Consider the following 24,724-nt stretch of genomic DNA (forward strand, 5'->3'; position numbering starts at 1 on the left):
ATGCAATATCTGTAAAGCACAATAAGGTGGTCTGGGTTTTCATTTTTCCATAGTTCACAAATATACTCCCTTTGCCTCAGTTTCACTGACCCTGTCACACTTGGTTCGAGGACATTGGTAAAGGACAGAATTTGAAAGCACACTGCAAAATACAATAGTTGTAACCAACAATATTACACTTTAGGAACAATACATTAGGGCAGACTGGAAAAAAAAGTTTATTAATTATGCTACATCAGATAATCCTTTTCCTCTCTGAAACCTGACAACCCAATGTCACAATTTTCTCAGCACCTGAAAGTCTTACGCTCTTCTGGCCAAAGCGGTCTCTCCCAAGTGCCACTTTCATGCAACGCTTTTCAGAAACCAGTGTATCCAAAGCTTTGTAAAAGGAACAGAAATAAGTTGGGTGTGCTTTTACTCTCCTCACACTTGCCAGGCCAAGTGGATTCTGGTATGAGCTACACTGAAAGCACAGGGCAGTGAGGTTTTAAATCTAAATGAGTGGGAAAAGAAAAGCTTCAGGAAGAAGAAATACAAAAGTCAACATCTGAGGAATCGGTAGAATTCCTATAGTGAAGGCTGGATGAAAGGCATTTCAGAGAGGCAAGCACATGAAGGAAGGTAGGTCTGGGACTAAATACTACTTGGAGGATAGAACACATGGTATTGGACAGATACGACTGGTAAACTGGGAACAGAATCTAGGATCCCACATGCCAAGCTACTGAACATAAACAGGTATATAAACAAGTACCTATGCATTTGAAGGCCACTGATACCAGAACTCAGAAACCAGCATAGATCTAGAGATGGAGTGATTTCATTCAGAGCCATGGGTGACAGCATATAATCCTCAAGGAAAACTGCAGAGATTAAGAGAAAAGTCAAGGATGGACAAGAACAAGTGTGGCAGGGATGCAGTGCCCCAGAAGCCAAGCGAGGAGAGATACTCAAGAGAATGGTTGGCAGCATCCAGTTCATTTAAGAGATGCAGTCAGATGGAAAGACCATTGGGCTTGGCGGCCACGAGGCCACTGGTGTCCTCAATACAGCAGTGTCGACAAACAGGAGTCTTGGCAGAGTTCACTTAGGTGAGAAATAGAGATGTACCTGAAAAGAACCCCAGATTCAGGCTTTCCATATTTTCCCCACTCTAAAGTTATTTTTATATCTGAGTAGGCTTACCTTTTATCTGAAAAAGGAGACCGGATTCTGTATCTGGCTTAGACACATTCTAATTAATAAATCTCAAAGAACAACATTTTGACTCTGTGCCATGCCAAGTACAAGATGACATCCATCTGGAAACAAGTAAAAAGTAGCCTTTTGTTTTGTTTTACCTTGTATTTTCTAAACTGTCAAGGGAACTATACTCACTATTTGAGGACTATTACCTAAAATCAATCCAGTGCTTAAACCATAACCTATCTCTTGGCTTCAGTAACCATATATTAGCTACACAATTGCAACTGAACTGCTCCTGGATTCCAAGAACACTCCATAAACAACTGCAGTTGGATTACAATCCAAATGAGCAGAAGATAAATGTCATTTAACTATCTTCTGTAAAACATCCAGGAGAGTCTTTATTCACAAATACGTGCCATGAGAACAAGCATAAAACCATGTAAAGAATGTCTGAGAATGTATTTACCAAAAGTAAGTGAATCTATTCAGGGAAGGTAGTTTTGATTTGGGGGAATACAATAAAATTAAATGTATACTGATTTATCAGGAAAGCAAATCCTTTAATGAATGGAAAGAAAAAATGAAATACAAAAACTCATCCTATTTAAACCTTATCTGGATTTGATCTGTTTTAAAAGCCAACAAAAAAGTACTTTCTGATAAACAAAGCCTAGAGTAAGAGCCACTTTAAATTTATTTTGATCTGCAATGCCAAGTGTACAGTAGGAGAAGGTTCCAGTCTCCTACAGCCAAGGAGAAAGAGAGATACTTGGAATATAGGGAGAGAATCAAGTAGAAAAATAGATTCCAAAGTAATATTAAGAAAATCGTTAAGAGAAACCTGAACGAGATAGGCCCTGACAGTGTTTTCTATGGTTCGATCACGTATACATTAGATGTTAAGCTGTAATTTATAGTCAGGGTAAAAAAAAAATTTTAAAAAAATCAACTGTATAAAGAGATAAGCCAAAGAAAGAGGAAGGGAAAAAAATCCTAGATATTTACGTAATAATAATGGAAATTTTCAGCCTTTCTCCTTATAGTATGCTCACTAACCAGGAGACTTTATGTGAGATGATCAGCGTAATAGTTCAAATGGTTCCTTAATCCATTTTAAGTAAATTGTTTTTTAATGTTAAAGATCATTCCATTACTCTCTGATTTAATTGATCATTCCTAACTGATTGAATGTAATAATTTTAAACAAGCAAACTATTTTATTGTACGACAATAACTATCCACACTATTTAAAAAGGGTTTTCATCTGAAAGAAACATTAAAGACACAAAACAATCATATTTAAAGGGGAAAAAAAAAGACAAGTCTGCCCTCTGGCTAGAAAACAAACAGAGGAAAACCCAGACAAATAGAATCCAGACCAACAGGTATCTTCAGCTTGCAACACGTGGGCTCAAATACAGACCCTGGACCAAACCCGACCATTTCCAGAGGCCGACACACTCCTCCTGCTTTCCAAAGTCACTTCTGAAGCTGTCTTTTCAAAGAGTTTGGGAGACGTCTTGGATCCAATACCTTTCTGCGTGGCATTCACCACAATTCGTTAAAACAGAAATGGAATTGGGGTATTGGGGGTTTTAAGTCATCAACTCCTCTGATGGAGTTGCCTTAACACTTTAGATTATACAACATAGCTATTAAGACTGAAAGATAAAATGAAACAAGAAATTTAAGTAAAATACCTCAGATGTGTAAGACAGATTTTATTTTTCCTGTTTTCCCAATGCAACAAATTAAAGGATGAAAATTAGCTTAACTACGACCAATAAAGAAATGTTCATTGCATCCATATTGTACAGCGGGGTCATGGATAAAAATGGAATGTTAAAGAAATGCTAAAAAAAAATGAATTAAATTTACATTTTCACTACACATAGGCTGAAATTTGTCATTCAAAAGACAGGATTAATAAGAAAAGCATTTAAAACAAATGAGGCTCTTTCATTATTCTTTTGTTAATTTGTTTTTATAAATGCTGAAGAGTCTATGAAAATGCCACGAACGGTTTCTCAACCACGTTTTTAAATAACTTATTGCACATTTCAGGCCTAATCTCACAGATGCTGTTTATAGTTTTCAACCTGCCAAGGGGCTTACGGGTGTTATGAGTAAAGAAAAGTCCAATTTCTTGGAAGATTAAAAAAAATCCTTAATTCAATTGGACTGCTTTTTTTAAAAAAAAAAAAATTGGTCTCAAAAGAGATAAATGTTGGAGGTATTTTCAGCAAAAAGGAGAATAGTAATACAAACTTAAGTTCCTTTAGCAATCATTTCATAACCAGTTCTTCCATATCAACTAGATTTTATGTAAGTGAATCCAAGGAGGCAACTACGGCTCAGGTGTTCGAAGCCTAGATTTTCTGCAGTAACATTTTAACTTTCCAGAGTAATTTCCAGACTAAATATATGATTCCCATATCTTCATAAGGTATTGATAGAGAAATAACATGGAATATACCAACTGATTTATTATGTCGTCAACAATTTCCCGATGGATACTAAATAAGTGGTATTCTAATTCTATTCTCCTATCCATCTACAAAAAGATAAATAAAGATTCATGAATTTCAAGTATTAGGGAGATTTCCTCAACAAATATCAAAATTGTCTAGTATTTTAGGTGTGAACAAGGCTGGTGACCACAGCCTTGTTCCATCCTTTGTCTCCCTAGCTGTGTGATCATGGAAAATTCACTTAATCGTCAGTTTTCTCCTTTGTAAAATAAGATAATTCTGCAAGAATGGCTAAAGAGCATGTCCCTTCTGTCACTCAAAACAAAAGAGGACTTTTGGTCATTCTGAACAATACCTGAATTAAAGAAAAACAAAGAAACAAAATTTAACCTTGAGCAGTAGATGTAAGATGAGCGTTTGAGGAACATTCATCCAAGGAGGAAAGAAGTGTTTCATTGGCCAGAGTCTGCTTTTCCACAGCAAAAAACTGTTCAGACACTCTCAAAATGGAGAGCCACATGTCCACATGGATGTGGGAAGCAGAATGTTATACACTCGTGCATGCGATGAAATGTGCCCATCAGTAAAGGAAAAGGAGGCAGGTTTCAGAGCACCAGCACAGAACTAAGGAAATTCTCTCAGAGACCAAGCAGTTCACTGTACAATGAACCTCACATAGGAGATGAAATTTATTCTTAGTTTCCTTTTGTCCATGCTTTTATCAATGTAACCTAATGAATTAAAATGCACACCTATTGTCGGGCTCAGAAAGTTTGCTCCTATTTTTATATGATCATCTTTGTCGAAATAAAGTTGACCAGCTATTGCTACAAAGATGTTTATACAAATAAACCTGACTTTCTCCTACATTTGGAAAAGAAGAAATATCTGTGGAATTTTTACCTTCTTGATCTGTGGCTAGAAGCTTTGAATTAAATCGAAAAACACTGTCCAGGCTCTTCCATTATATTCCAAACAAGTAAATTTTTTAAATGTATCCATTTGAAATGACACATTAAACATGATTTGAAATCATCAAGTTAGCATGTTTCCACAACAGGGTTTGATTATACCAGACCAAAAGTTTTGGCAAAATGTTCGCCTGACATCATCAGAACCAAACAAGAAGGTGGTTGGTTTAAATGTCCACATTTCTACCAGTGGAGACACCAAAATACTGTTAAATATACCGCACAGGGAACGGAAATAAGGTGCTTTCTCAGAGTCAATTCCTCTTTCGGTGAATAGCTGGGTGATGTGTTAGGGATATTAGTCGGAAATTTAGTTTTTATTTCTTCAGGGCCTGATGCACTTGTTCCAAGTGAAAATATTTTAAAATAGTCTTTTAAGACAAATGTGCAGAACTGTTGCTTCTTTATAGTAGCAGCTTTATTTGTTTTATACAAAACTATAATTTAAGGATGCCAATCATTTTAAGCAAAGAAGACCGCAAAAAATAAAATAAAATACAGGCGAAACCAGAGAAATTTTTCTCTATGCTAAAACATTTTTTTACAGCAAAATGTATCAGGATAGTCTTCACTATATATGCAGTTTAATTTTAACCCTGTGCACTGACAATATTTCATATTTTCTTGCTAATTTTGGGAAATTCCATATGACTATCTGATGCTGATTACAAAACTCGTTAAAATATTTTATCTTTTTTCTTCAATCAAATTTTTAGATACAAATTGCCTACGACGCAAATGAGAAATAACAAATGTCATGTTATTTGACACCGTTCATAATTTCTGCAATAAACCTCAAAGAATAAATATGTGATTTTCAAACACCACTCTTTTCAAGTAGAAATCAGTGTGCAAATGACACAGGAAGAATTTCTCCATAGTGACTCCTTAGAAATGACCAAAATATCTTGTCACAGAAAGGTGTGGCAGGAGAGCTTGAATCACTGATCTCGCAATTTCTGATGCATCAAAATGAGTTTCTAAAAAACTCACACACACACATACGCACACACAAATACAAAATGAGTGCAAAATTAATTTGCATTTTATGGGAAGTAACAAGGCTTCTATAATAAGAAAACCTAAAAAGATGAAGTATTTCCTCTCCTTTCTGAAAACCTTAAAAACAAAGCAAAACTAAACTAAATATTTCAAAATCAATGGACTTCAAGCAATCCAAGAGAATTTGGAAAACATTTCTCTAAAAACCAACCCAGAACACAGGATCAATTTGGAAATAATGGAAGCACATTTCATTTTAAAATTTGAAAACTTTTTAAAGACAAAAAAAATCAAGTTAACATCTCAGTGATTAACTCAGGGACTGCTTAGCCAAGAACAACTTTCGGCACTTAAAACATAAAACTGTCAGTTTCCTCTGCTTGGAGACAAAACATACAAAAAGCAAACATTCACTGCTATATTTTCCTAGACATGAAAGACCGAACTAACTTTTATAAAAGGTGATCACTCTGAATATTTCTACCTATTTTTTTTATTTATGCCGTAGCTCCTAAAAATCAGTTACAAAGACTGAAACTCAGAAACATGCTTAGTGGATGGCTACTATTCTAGGGTTCCTTACTCCCCCAGTCTTGATGGAAATACACTCATTTATTGAACTGCACCACAGCTCAAGGCACAGATATGTGAAGCAGTCTGTGTGTGATGTTATTGAATATTAGCTACCATAAACAATTAAATTCTTTATTAAAGATCTCAAAGGGCTGGTAACACGATGCCTGGCGTTCTATTTCGGGCAAATCTGTCGTGTACTGATGGTGAGAATAATTTAAGGACTCTCTTCCCTGAATCAAGATACATTCATTTCAAGCATCATCCATGATCAAACGATCAAATTCATATTTATAAACTTGGAATACAGAGTTTGGTGGAAGCACTGAGTAACTAAAATTGTCTTAATCTTTTTGCCAGAAATATGTCACAGTTGGTGCTTACAATTGTTGCAAAATTATACCACAACTTTATTTAATTTCATTGGACGCGTTTCCCCACAGAAACGGAATGGCAAAGCCCTGCTCAGGAGCAAACGATAAAATCAAATTACTACTTTACAGTATATAATTCTTCTCCTCTTACGCCATTTCCCCCACCTAAAAAAACATAAATATGATAAAGAAATGGAGGTAAAATCTATAGTTGCCACATTTTTCCACTGAAGGAGAACTCCTTATTCCTCCAAAACCTGAAATACTAGATCCCAAAGAGGAGGAAAAAATGGTAATAAAGCATGACAGAATAATTTAAAGGAAACATGCTTGCTCTCAGCATAATTTTCTTTAGCATCCTGAGATGAACAACATCACACTGCCCGTGATCTGCTTACTCCTCTGAAAACCATCCAGAAGATTTTCAGAAAGGGGAAATTCTAGTGCTGCTTTCAAATGCCAAATTAACTTAGAGGGCTTCCACTGCTGAAGGGAAACAGCACAGTAGCGCGGCAGAGGCTCAAGGATGCTTTGTGTCACGCAAAGCCGGAACTGATGAGGGTGACCCCAGTGTGTTTTATCTAGAATTCCCAAGTACCACAGGCAAAGAGGTCAGAGGTTTCTATGTCAAAAATACGTAAGTAAGTAAAGCTGCAGACAGCAATGGTTCCTTATGTTATAATGGCTCTCGTACAGGATTCAAGCCCCCGTTCTGTTCACATACATATATACAGAAGTCTTTTTAAATAGGAACCGAAAATGGGGAAAACAAAACCTGTTTACACTAATATCTCCCCTTTCCACTTTCCATTTCTAATCATCATGGTCCCACTTTTAATTTTTATTATTGCCAGTGATACATGGAATGAGTGAGATGAGTATGTATACACACAATTAAATGTTAACAATGATATATCCTGAACTATTCTGGGAGTAAAAAGTTCAAGACAGGTGTGTACACAGTGCACACGAACACAGGGAACACTAAAGAGTTAAATGTTTGACAAAGTGAACATCCAAGACCATGCACAGACACTTACACGTAAAATGTGTACTTTATGATTTTTACTGTTGGCCTAAAATCTAGAGTGACAGCTTTCTTACTTAAAGCTTATCAAAGCACAAAGAAAAAGTAAAATGTAAATAATCAGGGCACTCTTTCAACAACATAAATTGTCTTAAGAACGGGACATTTAAAAGTAGAATAAACACTGGTGGGACAGGGAGTAAAATAAACAGTTTACTGTAATTGAGGTTTAGATGTCAGCCAGTTTCTTAAAGTAATTTACCACATCTTACATCCAATGAATGCAATGCACATTCGTTCTAAACGCAAAAGAGAAACATCTCTTACTATCTGCTTATAAATTACAGAAAATGAGGCTTCATATTCCTCGTTACTTAAATGTGTAATCACTTCCACTGGCCACTTGTACCCAAAGTTAGCTTCTACAACGTACCTAAGTTTGCAAAACTGAGGAGCAACACGTGCAATCATCTTCAAAAAGAAAAACTTCCAACAATAAGTTAAAGATAGTATTAAACATAATCACGTGTGTTTTATAATATATAATTTACATCAATTTATTAACATAAAATTTCAGCAGCCAAATATAGAAAAATTACATGATTTTAAACGACCTCAAAGGTACATCTAGAAATAACTGATAAAAGAATGATTACTCATTCAACAATCAGACTAACAGGTATTGAGAAAATTTAATAGCGTGGGTCTTGATTAAAAATACATATATATGACCAGTCTTAACTTCCATCAGTTGAATGGTATTTTAAAAAATTAAAGCAGGCTAGATAGACTTCTCAAAAATTTTTAATGGCATCAAAAAGTAAAGCAGAAACAAATGCCAAATCTCTTTTAGAAACTTTTATATGTTCGGAGCTACTTAACAGTATTGAGAGAAAAAACAGTCTGATGTATTTCTACATCTTTCAGGACTAAAGATGTGTGGATAATGACATCACAGAGAAGTCACAAGAAGAAGTCAGTTTTAATTTGTTTTGCCAAATCTTGCTTTCATTTCAGAACCAAAATTGTAATTAAATTAACCCGCAAATAGGTGTTGGGATGCATTAAGTCATTAAAATGGATATTACAAAGGCTAAAGTCATTTCAAAAAAAAATATGTAATATGTTAAAATTCCATTCGGTGTCTGTAATGCAGAAACATTCTATATGAGTGAGAATGGGATATGTGCATGTACATGTATGCGCTAAGTTACTATGAAGTCACAAATTCATATGCTGCACTTGTGCATAGCTCAGAGAAAAAATAAAGCTGAAACAGATTAGTAAGGCTTGATCCCTTTGCACATGAAGTGTATCATGTAATAGAGAAATCAGATTCCACAAACTAACTTCTGCATATATACGTGCACTATTTATAGATGTATCTGGTCTCAGATATAATACATGCTTCTATAAGGAGAAACTGAAATAGTGATTCACAAGAATTCACTGAAAGCCATAATGTAGAATCTAATCAAGAAACACATGTTAGAGTAAAACTGTTTGTTGATTTGTAAGTTTCACCAATTCTTTCCAAATTCTACAAGTGAAAAAGCTCTGAAGCAGAATCTATTTTTATCTCTTTTTTTTCCCCTATGGCTAAAATATATTTATTGTCTAAATAGCAGTTGTGGTGTATCTGTCACCCTATACTGGGTTCATTCTTGGTTATTATAATATTCAATTTAATAATATAATATTAATACTTTTTAAAGCTTGGAACATATACATTAGATATTATGAATATATGTATTATTCTTTATAATACTATTCTACTCACTATCATGAATACAAGTAATTAACACATCAAGCAATTATACATACAAATAAGAGAACCGTGCTCCTATCAAATAAAGGAAAAAAAGAGACAGAAAGTAACTACAGACACTTGCATATTTCCCTCTAACACTATCTATTATAGAAGGCTTAAAGAGCTGACAGTGACTCATTTGTTTATTCAAGTGTTAAATAAATGAAATATATAAGTTAACTTCTGACTTACTTTAAACTATTTAGTAGAACATATTCCAGAAACAATTTTGTCTGTGTCAATTACCTAGATACCAAAGTTGTTGTATTGTGTTGTCCGATGAAGAAGGACACACAGCAACCCTCAAAACCAGTATTACAAGCCTGGCAAACAGCATCACATTTGGGTGACGCAGAGAATCCATCACCCTAGGGAAAAACACACTGGATCATAGTACGAAGTCTTTACATGTTCCATATTATTTCTACATAACGTTTTAAGATGATAGAACTGTAAACTCTAAAGCGCTTCCCCATAAAAAGATACATTCAGAAACAGCACTGTCACTTAACTGCTCCTCTCTACAGAAATTTGGGACTTTAGGAAAATAATCTGCAGAAGCATTTCTTAAAATATACTGAAAGGTGGCATTTGATTTATAGGGGTTTTTTTTGCCATTTTCAAAATTTCTTAGTAAGTATTATGATAATGCTGTGGGTGTAAGTATTATGACAATGCTGGCTTCATGAGGTTTAAATTCCATACTCTTTACAAACTTCTAGACTTTATAAAGTAGGTCACGTAGCTCCTTAAAAGATCCATGTTTTGAAGCATAGAGTTAATTGTTTAGCAAAGTGGATTCCACCATCAAGGTGTATCTATGTCTTCTCAACCCACATACTCAACATACATAAAACACACCTCCAATAGCATGCACATTTACCAGCAGAAATTTAAACAGACCGTGGATACGTCAAGCATTTTCAGGCATTCACACTGCTAGATTTCCTTTCATACTGCAGATACCTTACTACTAATTACCAAAAAAATCACACAAATCAAAATATGTTACCTTTGTTCAAACAATACTGCAGTTCATTGTACAACAGAAAGTGTCATCCTTAAATCACTCAGCAACTAAGATAGTGGTGGATTCTTGGAGCAGAAGTGGTGCGGAATGGTTTGAGGCAAAACCGAAACATATTGTTTAAGTAAACCTTAGGGGAGGGGATCATATGCGCAGCTGATGGATTTTTTTTTTTTTGTATCATCTTCCACAAAGCCTCTCCAACCCCTCCCCATCACTGAACAGTAAACAAACTGCTGATATGAAAAGACTGCAGTCCTAAACACCTCCCTCTGCCTTTTTTTCCTCTTCTTGCCAAACTTTATTACTGTTCTCTCAGTTTTGCAGTAATAAATCAACATACATTAAATACAAACGTAATGACGGAGAGACCCATCACTTGAAATTTATGCTTGAAAACTTTGTAGAAAAATAAAATAAATCAAGACTCACTCTAAGACACTCGCTATGCTGATGCGAACAACTTATAGCTTAAGTTCCTCAAGTTTTTCCTGACAAATCCTTATGTAAAGGAGTGATTAGTAAAGACAGAATGCCTCTGATTTGAACTGAAGTCTGCAGTTCTCACAAGAAATACTGAGAAATACATAAGGTAAACCCAAACCGTCAGATTTCTATGCACAAAACACTTCCATCTCCCTGAATATGAGGAATGCTTTTTATGATAAGTAAAAATGCTTTGAAAGACACTTTCAAGATATCTACATGGTACCCAATTTTCCGTATATATTATTTCTAAAATACACTCTGTGTAAAAGGGAAAAAAAAAACCCTCAGAACAAATTTGGGGTTAAAAGCAAAGTCCAAGACAAGTAGCCATAAGATTGAAATCTCACGGACAACTACTACCAGAAACGTCGGTAGTCAGTTCTGGCCCCCAAAATGGGGTGAGGGCCCCATTCTGGGGCGAAGGGAGGAAAAACGGGCACAAATCTTTCCCCCTCTGAAAAGATACTCCTACTTGCCAGCTTCTGAAGTTGCCCTGATGTCAACCAACGTCACCAAGATATGTCCTCACTGGAGAAAATTCTGTTTCCCTGTGCAAGACCAGGAAGGGAGAAAATGACTATTTAAAAAAAAAGAAAAGAAAGGAATCTAGAAACACTGTGTGATAATAGGGTTAAAAATCATCATCTAAAATCGTGAGGGAAAAAGAACCACCCGGAGAAACAAACTGACCCTTAAAATTAACGCTTTCAATCTAAAAATAAATTTTTGTAAAGTTTCATCTATTTTCCTTCCTCTGCACGTAAAAATGATTAATGTCACAATTATACTTCCACATTTCAGACTCTTGCTAACAGGTGTAGCATTCTTTATATAAACATATTCACTGACCTGTTGCCATTGATAATCTTAATTAATTCATCTCCAATGAGACAAAAAACGATTTTTTTTCCAAATAAGAAAGAAAGAACGCAACACAAATATCCAGTCTCCCCAAAACCCAAAAACTGTTTAAGTTACGGTAACCTGAAATGCACCAGCCATCACAGAGAGCAATTGGAGAAATCCAGCAGGGCTCAGCAGGAAAGATTTTTAATAACAGATTGAAAAACAGAATAAAAATAACTGCATCAACAGAGCCTTTCTTCCTCAGGCCACAAGCCCGTTCTTACTTGAACTTTTTTTTTTTTTTAAATGGCATTTTGGCCACTAAAACCAATCCAGAACATTATTAAAAGTTAAAAGCTACCAATTACTTCTGTCTGTTCTTTTAAAGCAAAGTTTGGCATTACGTCAGTTGGTTTAAAGAAAACAAGAAAGAGAGAGAGAAAGAGTAGGAGAGAAAGTTTCCTGCTTGTATAAACTAAACCACCAGGGAAGGTGTCTAGCCACTTGTAAAGTATTTACTGCAGGTTTTTAAAGAGCTAGAAACATTTTAAAAATTAAAAGTTTTCTTTCTTATTTTTAATGAAACATACTTAGGAACGAAAAGTATATCCTTCATGTCTTTCTTTGGGGTGTTTTGATGGTATTTGTATGTCAATCAAAGCTTTGGATCAGAAATGATTTCCACTGATGCTTCAAATTTGAAGTATATAGCTAATTTCATCTTCGTTTTCGCTACTTGGATTTGTGCTCTTAGGGAAGGAAAAAGTTTCATGACAAAAAAATAGACATTGCTACTATAACAGCTACTATAGCTGCAGTAACCAGGCAGGCTTCTTAATAATTCTTACAATTTTCATCCGTAGATCCTTCAGCAAATTCAGCAAAGAGGTTCCCTTTAAGCCCAAAGCCCTCTTTCTAAACCAAGTTCTACATTATTATCCCCATCAGAGAACCAAATAAAAGACCAACGATCTGAGAACCACTGAGTGATAGGGAAACTCTAAAGGTGACCATAATAGCAACATGACAGACATTATTTATAAAGGTCACAAATAATTAATAGAATATCCTATACAAATAAACAAGTGGCTCAAGACCCACTTACACTGGAGGATAAATTTTTTTAAATGGTCATTCCCTCTACAACACTGTTTGCTCCTGAACAGTGTATAAAACACTACTTGGCATGTCAGCATATTTATCTGAATCCACTGGTTAAAACTTTTAGGAGAGAAATAATTTTGATAATAATAAAAAAAAAAGTCTGCTCAGTTTTTCTCAACACAAAAAATTGCAAAGTGCGTTTGTCCTCTCTATATACACAATTACAAGTTAGAGAATCAGACTAAGTTTCTACTTGACAAAGTCTATAAAGAATTTCTTCACATTTTACCTAAAGGGGACCCTACAATTCCATAAATTATAACTGGTATAGTAACAAAGAATTCGCTTCTTCCTGTATGGTGGTATCAAAAGATGACTACAGTTATCACACAGATACACAATCAAAGTAAAACCAAGTCTAGACATGCCATCATCAATTTCCTCAAATTTCAATAAACAATAAATAAGGAAGCTAAAAGAGCAAACAAGACTCAGAATTAGTTCTGAAGGGTATTAGTACTTATAACCAGCCAAAGGGAAGAGAAAGAGAGCTCTGTTACCTGAAAGCTTGACCAAGGATGAACAACAGAAAGCAAGTCCATAAAACTTGCCTGGTTTTATCAAATTGATTGTAACTGGTGAGCTGCAATATTTGGGACAGAACTGTCCGAGTTTATAGTTTTCTATGCCTGCCAAAAACAGATGCAGACTACCACACTAGCTGTCCTGCGGAAACTAAATTAAGCAAAGGCAAATACCAAGTGGAAAGTTGTCAGCCTGTTGAATGAATGGCTTCATTTTACACACCGGAGAATATCTTAATAAGAATATGTTTCAATGTGCCAGTCATTTTATTTTAAGTGCATCACTTATTACAAAAATAATAATTTTCCCTTGAAATCAATTATAAACACCTGTCCTTAACTTTCTTAACGTCTGTTTTGTTTTACACACAATAGCATAGTGTTGTCATATTATTGTTTGCTGTCAAAAGGCATACTAAAGGAAAAAAATAATCTTACATACATGTATCATGAAACACATTTAGAGGCCGGTTATCAATATCTGTGCTAACTGCAAACTCAAAGTCAAGTTCCAGCTCAAAAACAATTTGCTACAAGCCCTCTGAAAACTTTCAGTAATGTTCATTTACTTCCACAAAGAAGGTAAGACAAGAGTTCATTAAAGCTTAACACCCTATGGTATTTAACACAAAAGTGCAGGTCATTAATTGCAAACTGTGGTCTGTATTTCTCTCTCTCTCTCTCTCTCTCTCTCTCTCTCTCTCTGTCCACATCACACACACATCAAAAATAAGAACAATAATAATAATGGAATATCACTGAAATACTAGAATCGTAAAAAGCAGCTTTTCCACAGATGCATTCGTTTCCCCGCTTTGAAGGTTTTCCTTATGAATGAAGATTTCCTTGTGTGTGTTAGTGAGACCTACCCTGTGGGAATCAGAGTAAATTCAGGAGTGGTACGTGACTTAAAAGAAAAGCAAAAATAATACCGAAAATGTGGTAGGGCAATGTGTACTTCACTGAAGACTAGCACACTAATACGGATACTAACCTACTTTTAAGCAAGTATGTATAAGATTTCACAAAACCCTTTAAAATATTTCTCTTCAAAACGCTGGCCTCTAAAATCAAGTTAGACTTCCCAGCTACACGATACTTTTTCTCCTTCTTTTAATGTTACCTTTAAGAGACAAAGGACAAATGTCGAAAAAGCAGCAAAGACCCTTACAGCGCCTAAAATTCAAAGGAGTGTCTAACTTTTTTGTAAGAAACTTGCTATGATCCACCATTTATTTGGAGAGCGTAAGACGCAGTTACTACGCGTGGAAAAGTATTCTTGACACACATACCCTAACATATAACAGATACATCAGAAAGCCATAAACATCAGCTTGCCGGTGGTAAATAATACTTCACCAACAGAGTATTAATAAAGCTTGGGGATGCCTCACATTCAGAGAAATCAAGTCGTAATGTTGGCACTAAACTCTGTTTCCCCTTCAGGAGTTTTATTTTCACATCACTAATATCCAGAAATAATCGTCAAATGTTAGCACGTTGGTGGCCCTGAATATTTAACTGAATCTAGGAATGTTTTCATCCAAGGGGATAGCTTTAAAAGGAAGTTATGAAATCTGAGGAGAGATAAGTTCTAAGAACGATATGTTTAACTTGTTAAGATTAAGCACGTCATTAATAAACTTTCACTTAAAGGTGGGGGGAAAAAAAACCTCCAAATGTTGGTATCATTTCCAGACTGTCCTGTCAGCATCACAACTTACAGGAAATGCTGCGTCTTCCCATACAAACCCTGTATTTATTCACAACCCTGGCATACTTGGGGAAAGAGAAAAAGCCCACACCATTTTAGAGCGAGTTTGCTTTTACACATTAACCGATGGAATATCTGAGAAAGTGGTCTAAGCAAATGAGCAGCATGTAAGAGACTTTACAGCAGTGAGCTCACAAACTTTCATTCTCGTTTTGTCCACGTCAGAACTGGCCGCCCGCAGAACTTTCCTTTGCTGCCCCTCGCATTTCTAACTCTGGCAGACTTTTCTAAATGATCAACTTTTCCTAAAACCAGCAGGGAAGTAACATGATGCCAGCAAGATCCATAGGTTTTAACTTAAGAACTAGAGGACTCCAAAACGTGGTTGGAAGGTTCCTGTTTTATTTTTGCCTTGAACAATCAAATTTTAAGCCAACCACCAGGCCTAGAGTTATCATTTCTTGGTAATTTTGTCTCAGGCCCTATCTCTATTTTCCCATTGTACTTACTGTCCCTCTGGGCCCCTTTCCTGTTCACCTGGTGCCTTTACAAAAGTTCAATGCATCTACAAAGTGCAATGAACCGGCCTAACTTGTCTGCGATTTAACTTCTCCGCTGAACTTCTCACTTCACTTACCTCACTTAAAACTCTAGCCGTGATTTTTCCAAAAGAGGATAAGGATGAAAATTCTATCATAATTTTGATTCATCATTAAGATCCATCGCTCTTACTCAAAAGCTTTCAGAGTATCAATTCTGAGGCCTAAAAAGATATGAGGAAGTAAAGCAAGACCTAAAATTTAAGAAGCCCAAGATCCCTCTGGAACCCACCAGTCCCTCTCGCCCTGTAACTTAAATTGCTTTAGAGTCTTAGGGCCATAAAACAGTTACTGACTTCCCTGGGGAAAAGGGGAAACACCACCATCTCACACAGGTACTAACAAAAAAGCTTTCCCAGCCACAAAAACAGCTTTGCACTTCAAAGGGCTCCCACCTCCGCCTCACCCTCAAATTATTCATGGGGTCCTATAATCCTGGAGTTATTTGAAGGGACAGTGGTGTTTGCCTTGGCCTTTCAAAGATGCGTCTCTAGAATCCAAACAGGAACTACACAGAAGGCGAAGCGCCTGTCCGCCTGGACGTCCCACCGCTCTCAGGCATTTAATCACCGGCCAGTGTCCGCTGACCCGCGACACAGGGCGCATCACCCGCACCGCAGAGGAAGTCTGCCCCTTCCTCAGCCCCTGCGGAAGCGCCCTGGCTGCAAGGCCTGCCACATGGCACGGCCAGGGCACAGACCCCACGGCCAGGCTGCCCTGAGCCGCGCAGAGGCGGGTGCATCGGGGGATGCGACACCCTCCATCTCCAGCCCAGCTGGGCCTTTAAGGGAAAAAAGTTTGAAGCCTGGCTTCGCAAACTCTTCAAAGCCAACGCCAGTCCCGTACTGTTTTCCCACTTCGGGGACCCCACGAAGGCCCCTCTCTGAGACCCTCCCGACCCTCCCGAGTTCGCCAGACTTACTACTCTGCATGCTGGTGCCTAGTCTGCTCCCCTCTTGTCAGGAGCCCCAGAAAACTTGCAGCGGCGGCGGCGGCGGCGGCCCCTCGGGTCCAACCACCCCCAGCTCCTCCGCTGCGCCCGGTAGGAGAGAATTAAAATCAGCCAGAAAGAGACAGCGAGGGGGAGTGGGGCTGCGAGGGGGAGGGGGCACCGGCCTGAAACTTCTTTTTTTGGCAAATGGGGATTTGTTTTTCCTCCTCCCCGGCGGCTGAACTTGACCCTCCTGACTCCAGGGGCTACTGCAGTTTGAAGTCGCTCGTTTCTAAGACTCAGATGCCTTAGACCCACCAAAAGGGGGGGGGGGGGTGAAGAGAGCAGAAGGGAAGAAAGAAAAGAAAGAAATCACACGCGCAAAAAAGGAAGAAAGAAAATGCATGTGAAACCCGAGAAGCCTGCGCTTGGCTTTCTGCACACTCTCCCTCTGCTTTTTTTTTTTCCCCTCAAAGAAAGTCACTTTTAATTCCCAGGGCTCCCCGCTCGCGATCGCCCACATTTTGCGCACACACGCGCGGGCGCAGCACTCGCGTCGCGGCTCCCCGGCCCGGCCGAGGGACTCCCTCGTCCCCCGCGCCCCCCGCGGCCCCCGACCCCGCGGCCCGCCCGGGCCTCCCCTCCTTACCTGTTGATTAATCGTCAAGAACACCCTCGGCAGCCCGAAAGATGGTGGCGCGGCGGCCAGAGCCATGAACCGTCTTCTGTTGTTTGCAGAGTTGATCTTGGATTATTGGCGGGGGGGGGGAGAAAAAGGTCTTTCCTGCCTCCCCCCCTTTCCCTTCCCTCCCCCCCCCTTTATATAAAAAGAGAGAGAGAGAAAGAGAAAGGAAATAGAGCAAGGATGTGCCCGGTGCCGGGTGGGAGAGGGGAGGGGGGGTGTTGTTTTTTGTTTAAAAAAAAAAAAATAGGAAGGCGAGAGAGCGGTCGAGAGGACGCGGGATCTGAAGAAACGAGCAGCACCAAAAAAGAGGACGCTTGAGATTGCAGTGAGATCGGGTCTTTATCAGAAATGTTATCGCTTGTCAGGACCTCAGTCTCCGCGCATTACGTCAGTTTCAAGACACCAACACTATTAATATCAAAGGAGCCTTCGCGGAGGAAAGCGCCACCCCAGACCGAGCTCCCTTAAAGAGACAGCGCGCGTCCCCGCGCCGCCGCTGCCGCCGCCGCCGCCGCCGCCCCGCCCGGCTCCGAGCACCCGCCGCCGCCGCCCGCCGGGACCGGCCCCGGCCGCGGCCAGCCGGCTGCGCGAGAACTTCGCCCGAGTCGGAGCGCGGCGAATGAGAGCTGCGCGGTGCAGGGACCCGGCTACCTTCCCGCCCCGCCTCTCCCCCCTCCTCCTCCCCCACCCCCCGTGTGGGAACGTGCGGGCTGGAAAAGGAGGAAAAATCCGCAAGCTTTAGGAATAATGTGATAAAGACAAGGACCTACCTTGGGGGGTGGCGGGGGGGATGGGGGGAAGGAGGCGGAGGTTTAGTGCGTGGCGGCCCCACCGCTGGTCCCCAAACACTCGGAGATGCTCTCCTGCACAGTCAAAAGAACTCTAAAAGTGTTTTTACCTTTTCGGTTACTTTCCCTTCTCGCTCCCAATTAAACGACGCAGGATTTGTGTGTGTGTTTCTGTGTGTGTGTGTGTGTGTGTGTGTGTGTGCGCGCGCGCGCGCGCGTGTGTGTGTGTGTGTGTGTGTGTGCGGGCGCGGCCCCTCCCCCACCCATTTTCTAGGACGTGGAGAGTCTTAAGACACCTAGTCCGTGGTCAGGGTTTCCCTTGCCTTCGACGGCCAGAGGGCTGGAGGCGAACAACTTGAACTCTGTCCTGAGTTGGAGAAGTGCGGACTGAGGTTGCTATGGTGTTCTGAGCTGGGGAGAAGCTAGCAAGCTCAATGGGTGCTTAAAGGGGGTTCTACAAAATAGATAAAATGGGGACATTATTCAAATGCGGCAAGATTAATACCTGCTGCTCTTTGGTGTTTTAGTAGCAGATAAGGAATTCTGAATCAAGCATGACATTCTTTTTACCAATTCACATCTTCAGATACTCTCATTGTTAAGTGAAATTCCCTCAACATGAAGTTACTGGATTGAGGTTTTTTTTTTTTTTCCTTCTCTTTAACTTCTAAAGATCAACAATGAATAAAAGAAGACCAAGACAGCATTCGAATTATAGTAGGTGTTAAAAACTAAACATTTTTTTGGACGTTTAGACTTCATTTTCTTGAGTTGGGTGACTTTAAGTGGCATGTTTTTCCTCTAGCGAAAGTCACTTTAAACTAATTTTGTGCTAAAAGGAGAAGCATCCTTCCTTCTCCAAACTACAGAATGATTAAAATTAGAATTTTAGAGAGGTACGAATCATGAGTCTGTGAGTTGAAGATGAAGTAATTTCCTCCAAAATATGTTTCCCAAATGATTCTTGCATCTTTTCAGAGAAAAGATGAGTATATTTTCAAAACATACTATTATCACAAGTGAAAAAGCCAATCATAGAAAAAGTATGTGCTTTTAAAACCTTACTGCTTTTTCTATAAGGTCTTCATTTCTGCTTAATATGCCTAGTCAGGCAGATATGTGATTCCTTTTTGTACCACTTTGATTCCAGAATTTTAGTAACGTGTCCCATACACTCTTTATGAGTAGAAAAGCAATAATCCTTTTGCAGTAGAGAAACTAGTCAGGTAAAAGAGTGGTCAAAATACAATTTTGCAATGAGGCAAACAGTATATTCCCTAAAGGAGTGAGAAGACAATGAACCTCATATGCATGGAGTTACTCACATGTTATCATCAATTTAAATGGATTTGGGAACAGAGTTAGATTTATATACAGTCCTGCTTGCAGGGAAAATTAACATCAAAATCTTCGGTAAATCTCATAGTCAGCTACTAATGACCACCTGCATATTTCCACACTGGAGTCATTTAATACTGTCCACCACTTATTTCCACTGTAAAAAGTATTCATATATTAAATATAGAACCTTATTTTCTTTTTTAAGCCATAAATTAGCTTACCAACTTTTATGGAAATATGCACAGCACAGTTAGAAGCATTTTCATTCAGTTTTTTTTAAAAAAAGGATCTGAGTGAAACATTCTTTAGCCATGACTAACTAAAATTATTAGATCAAATAAATTTTGAAATACTTATCTGAAGAGTAAAATCATTTGTATTTAAAGGGTTAATACCACCTAAAACTACTAAAGCTGGTATGTAACTGATAAAAACTGAGGCTGTAGTATCTTAGCAGCAAAGTTAAATAGTACAGTATGTCACAAGGATTAGTCCCCTAATCTTCTGCTCCCCAAGACTTAAATGCCATTTTAAAAGGGGAAGTGATCTTCCTCTCTGTCATCCTCAAATCTTAAGCAACAATCAAGAGTGTATTTACTCACATGAAACAATCATTGATTAAATTGGTTCAAAAAAGTGAAATTACCTGCTTTTGCAAGCACAAAACCCTTGAGATGGCGGTGTTTTTCCACCTGCAATAATAAAAAATTTCACCATTAGCGTACCCCAAATTATATGTTATATAAAAAGTTAAAGCCAAAGGTCTGAGGGTGAATTATGTCCTTTAATTGAAAGGATAAAGTTACACTTCAGGTACTAAAGCCAGCAAATTCATGGTCATCTAAAAACGTAATGAATGAAGTTTCACGGACTCAGTTTTGCTGAAGTTTGCCTGAGAAATGAAGAATCTCTTCAAGTTCCTTTTAGTATTTCAAGTTGGACCGCACAGCAGATCAAAATGCTGTCTGTATCAATCCATTTACAGTAACTGCAGAAGATCTGTAGAGAACTTAACAAAAGCACAAATATTTTTTGTAAACTTTTTCCAGCAAATCACTTATTTATTTATGAAATAATTTATGAAGAAAATTTTTACCTCATGCTTTAGATGTATTACATATGCTGTTGATTGACACAATATGTTTAAGCTCAAAGGGCCTGGTAGCATTAGCATTTTTTAATTCTAGTAGGAATATTTCAAAACAACCAACTAATACATGAGGTCATAATTGTTTGACAGTTGTTTTTAATATAGAAAATAAGTTATGTATATTGTTTTCCTTCAAATGTTTGTTGATTTGTTTTTATAGTCCTGACATTTGCATGGTACAAACTGAATTAGGAGAACTATTAAAGATTTATTTACATTTATTATCTTCTGCTGTCAAACATATGCAAAGCCCTTAAAATCACTCTCTTCTTTGGCTTTTCTCTGCCGTACATTTCTAAACAATGGAGCCTGGATGGTAAAATGACAACCTGCCTTTTTAATAGGATATGTCAAAAAAAAAAAAGGAGAAATTAAGACAAATTGTAAAAAGCAAAACAAAAGAAATAACTTCCAACTAAAACAATGTCTTTATAATCTTTCATAATTCTTTGAATTCTGGAATTTTTTTCTCATGGCTGGACCACTGATGAAACAATTCCTTGAGCTGTATTAAGGTTTAGTATTGATCAAAATTACATAACGCACTTTCTCTGTTTTATTATTTTAAGCTTTCTCCCCCCACCTCCTTTCTTGTAGTTTATTCAGCAGAGATACAAAGAGGAATTAGTAGTTAAGCACAGGCATACTTGTTTTACATTTTCAACCTTTTAGCGCATAACTTACAGTTCCAGTGCCTGTAATCACAATGATTTTACCTGATGGAACACGTATTTCAGAAATGTAATCCGACTGTTTACTCTAACACATCATAAATTGCAATTCCTTTCAGAAACCTCAAAGATTGACAACCCTTAGTCCTAAATGCCAACTTCTTTAACACATACTATCAAGAAAATATTTATGAATTATTTGCTCTCAAGTCCGTACTATATCATATGAAATGAAGACCATTTTGCCTTCCAGCGTATCAAAAGCAATTATTGAAGTAGGCTGCCCTCCTTCATCGTGAGACCTGAAGCAACAGAGCACGGATCAAAGATGAACCTCCCTGAGTCCCTTGCTTGTGCAATCACACACCACTCAATCTCTTTAAAAAAAAAAAAAAAAGACTCTTCTGACTCTTCTGCACAAATTATGATCATTTTCCAAACTACCTATTCCTGAACACCTCTGGGTGAATTTATTAAAGATAAATTCAGCTTTAAATAGCCTGTATCTGGTTTTCAAATTCACACTTACACTTGCCAATCCTCCCCCTGCAATATCAGACAACTGCCTGGTTAAACAGATGGGCCTTGCAGTCCACCCTAACAGCCAACAAACATGGGCTTTATTTAATTAAAAGAGGAAACAAATTTCAGAGGTGTAGACACACACACACACACCACACACACAAACAACACACACACACAGAGCACACATGCACACAGCCATACACACAAAATCCCTGCTTGGGTGTCCGAGAAGAATAATAACAACTCTTGGTTTTTCATTAGGTTGTTTGAATGTCCAATCTTTTCCCATCTGCTGGATTGAAAGTAGAATTATAGAGGATCACTCAGGGCTGTGTATCCAAACCAACCCACCACGGGAAATAGCTGGACTCACTTCCTTTCTCGCACGTAAAATAGAATATTTACATCATGAATTAACCCAGATTCACCCTCTGACCCTGAAACGTAGATATTTTCCAATTTTCTCCATATTTCTAACTTCTGCTCTATGATCTTCTCTGCTGTACCTTTTCATCCCCATTCACTCTCCCAGTTTGATGCAATTAACTCTCAGTTGTGTATTAACAAGCCCAACATCCAATTTTGTCTAAATCTCAGGCTGAAATCTTCTGCTGGAAGTTCAGACTTGTGAATCTGAATGATATGATACATGCTGAATATCATAATTAGGAAGAGGAGGCTCTAAAGACAGACAGCATGGAAGGAGGAAGGAAACAGACAAACCCTATCTCTGTTCAAGGCATGAGTCATCCAGACCAGAAACCTCAGACATTGGACATCTTTGGCAATACTCTTCCCACAGGCCCCACATCCAATCAGTCACCTAGTCCTGCCATCGCTCCCTTTCTGAAGGCTTTTGTGCTTCTTACTACCTTTCTTTCCAACCACAGGGACTCTTCCCAAATCAGAAAATCATTATCTCCCCCGAGACATCCCATTGTGCTTTTCCTCCTTACTCTCCCTCCGTTCAGGATTATATAGAGCCACCAGATCAGACCGTCTCCCTTCTGCATTTTCTATTCCTCGTGACAAAAATCCCATGACTCCCAACTGCCAAACGAAAAACACCAAAGGGCAGAGAGCATTCAAGTCCTCCCATAAGCTGGTCCCAAACACCTTTCTGGCCTCATTCTTCACTCCATTCTTCCACACCCTCCTGACCCACGGGTCACCCGTCCCCAGATCCAACAGACGTTACAGAATGCCTTGTTTTCTACTCACTGCCACCTTCCACTTGGAAGGCTGGAAGGGGCTTTTCATGCCAGGTCTCCATGCTGACCATCACCCTGTCTTCTAACATCAAACTCAGACTCTGCCTTTTGCATGAAGCCTTCCTGAATTCAAAATCAGAATCGGCAATGCAGGAAGTGAGCTTCTTACGGGACTTTCTTCTCTCTCAGGGTAGTGATTTATCACAGTGACTTGTATGTTTGTTGACCTGTCAACCTCCTCTGCTCAACTGTAAGATTCTTGAGGGCAGAAGACCGTCAGGTAAGTCATAGGTACCCAGTAACATCTGTTAAATTGAGTTTGGAGGTTGGAACGAGTTCTATACATTTAACTTAGAAACACGCTATTGAGTGCAAGTTTCAAATGCTCCATCTGGTCTTTTCTTCCCTTCTTTCTGTTCTTTTTTTCTTTAATACATATGGGCTGGCGCATCACGTGCCGATTGAAGCTTATGGGTGGTCTTCATCTCAGCAGCATGTTTTTGGCAATGTATCAGAGAAGACGTTTGTCCTCCTCTGAAATATTGTCCTCATTATTGTTACGTTTGGGTTCATAATTCCATGTTGCTCTAAAAATAGTGAATTAAACGATCTTTAACTAAATCCTAGGCATTAACATGTGAGGGTATAGAAAATGAGGCTAAACGCTGAGAATTTTTAGTGTTTTTTTTCCTCTGTTTTGTTTACGATAAAGATATTGAATCATTTTAGCATACGTCAATCTACTGAAAGCTATTATTTTTTGCAGATATTCTATTATCAAACACTGATGTAGTACTTAATTGAGGGTATAGATCCAAATGTCCAGGTTCTCACAGCAATCACATTTCACAAGGTCACATGAATCCAGTGGAAGTGCATGTGTGAGCATGTGTGCATGCATGTGTATATGTGCACATGTCTACGGATGTGTGACCATCTGGTAAATGAAAACTTCTGTTTAGTTAGCATTCCATCTCGGTGTTCACACAATTGATTTGTCCTTGACGCAGCTAGACAATTTAAATGGCCTGGTGTACAGACATTCCCATAGATGTGGCCAAATGATCACATGAGAAGGATTCATTATTATTTTGACTCTAAGCTTTGTTCATCAGTAATTGTGCACTGCTCAGAAGACGGTGGACTATCAGCTTCCGGAAGGAAGCGACCCTGCACATTTATTTTTGCTCCATGCCATGAGAGGAGGACCACTTCATCACGTGGGCTCCCTTGCTATCTGGTTTCTGAAGAGTTTTGGCCAGTGACATCGTCAGCTCAAAGAATGGGAGGAGAGACAGTCAGGGGAATTATTCCCTTGACTCTCTCCTCTGGCAGCCCCTCTGCCATGGCTACACCCTCATAGGGTTCCAGTAACAAGCCCTCCAGTCCTGACCTCTTGTGATTTTAGGCCCAGGGACAGCTGCTTCTGGTGGTTGGTAGGCCCCAGGTATTTCACAATCTCTTTTGGGGGGTCCCCCTAAACTCCACCCTTGACTTTGTAAATAATCCTTCGTGAAACACTCCTCGAATTGTCCTTTGAGGGTGCCTCATCTTATCTTCCTGGATTCTGATTGATGCACAGAGCCTTGTGATAAAATCATCCTGTACCCTAGGGTCTAGCATAGTCCTTCTAATTTCAT

At 38.6% G+C, this 24,724-nt stretch overlaps 1 protein-coding gene across 3 annotated transcripts in view; it reads right to left on the bottom strand.

The window, feature by feature from the left end:
* TRPS1 (transcriptional repressor GATA binding 1) overlaps window positions 1-17,917 on the bottom strand; it is a 240,254-nt gene extending 222,337 nt beyond the window's left edge. The window contains exon 1 of one of the 3 annotated variants that reach the window (XM_074352933.1): window positions 17,363-17,917. Coding sequence is in view for 1 of the 3 variants with exons in the window: in XM_010972574.3 (XP_010970876.2) it covers window positions 16,705-16,714 (10 nt within the window). In the remaining 2 variants the exon portion in view is untranslated. Of the gene's footprint in view, window positions 1-16,704; window positions 17,207-17,362 lie in introns of those variants that run through there. The other 2 variants (XM_074352935.1, XM_010972574.3) reach the window with 2 other exon arrangements.
* Between the last annotated feature and the right edge of the window lie 6,807 nt (window positions 17,918-24,724).

This window comes from Camelus bactrianus, chromosome 25 (assembly GCF_048773025.1).
Source record: "Camelus bactrianus isolate YW-2024 breed Bactrian camel chromosome 25, ASM4877302v1, whole genome shotgun sequence".
Classification (NCBI taxonomy): domain Eukaryota; kingdom Metazoa; phylum Chordata; class Mammalia; order Artiodactyla; family Camelidae; genus Camelus; species Camelus bactrianus.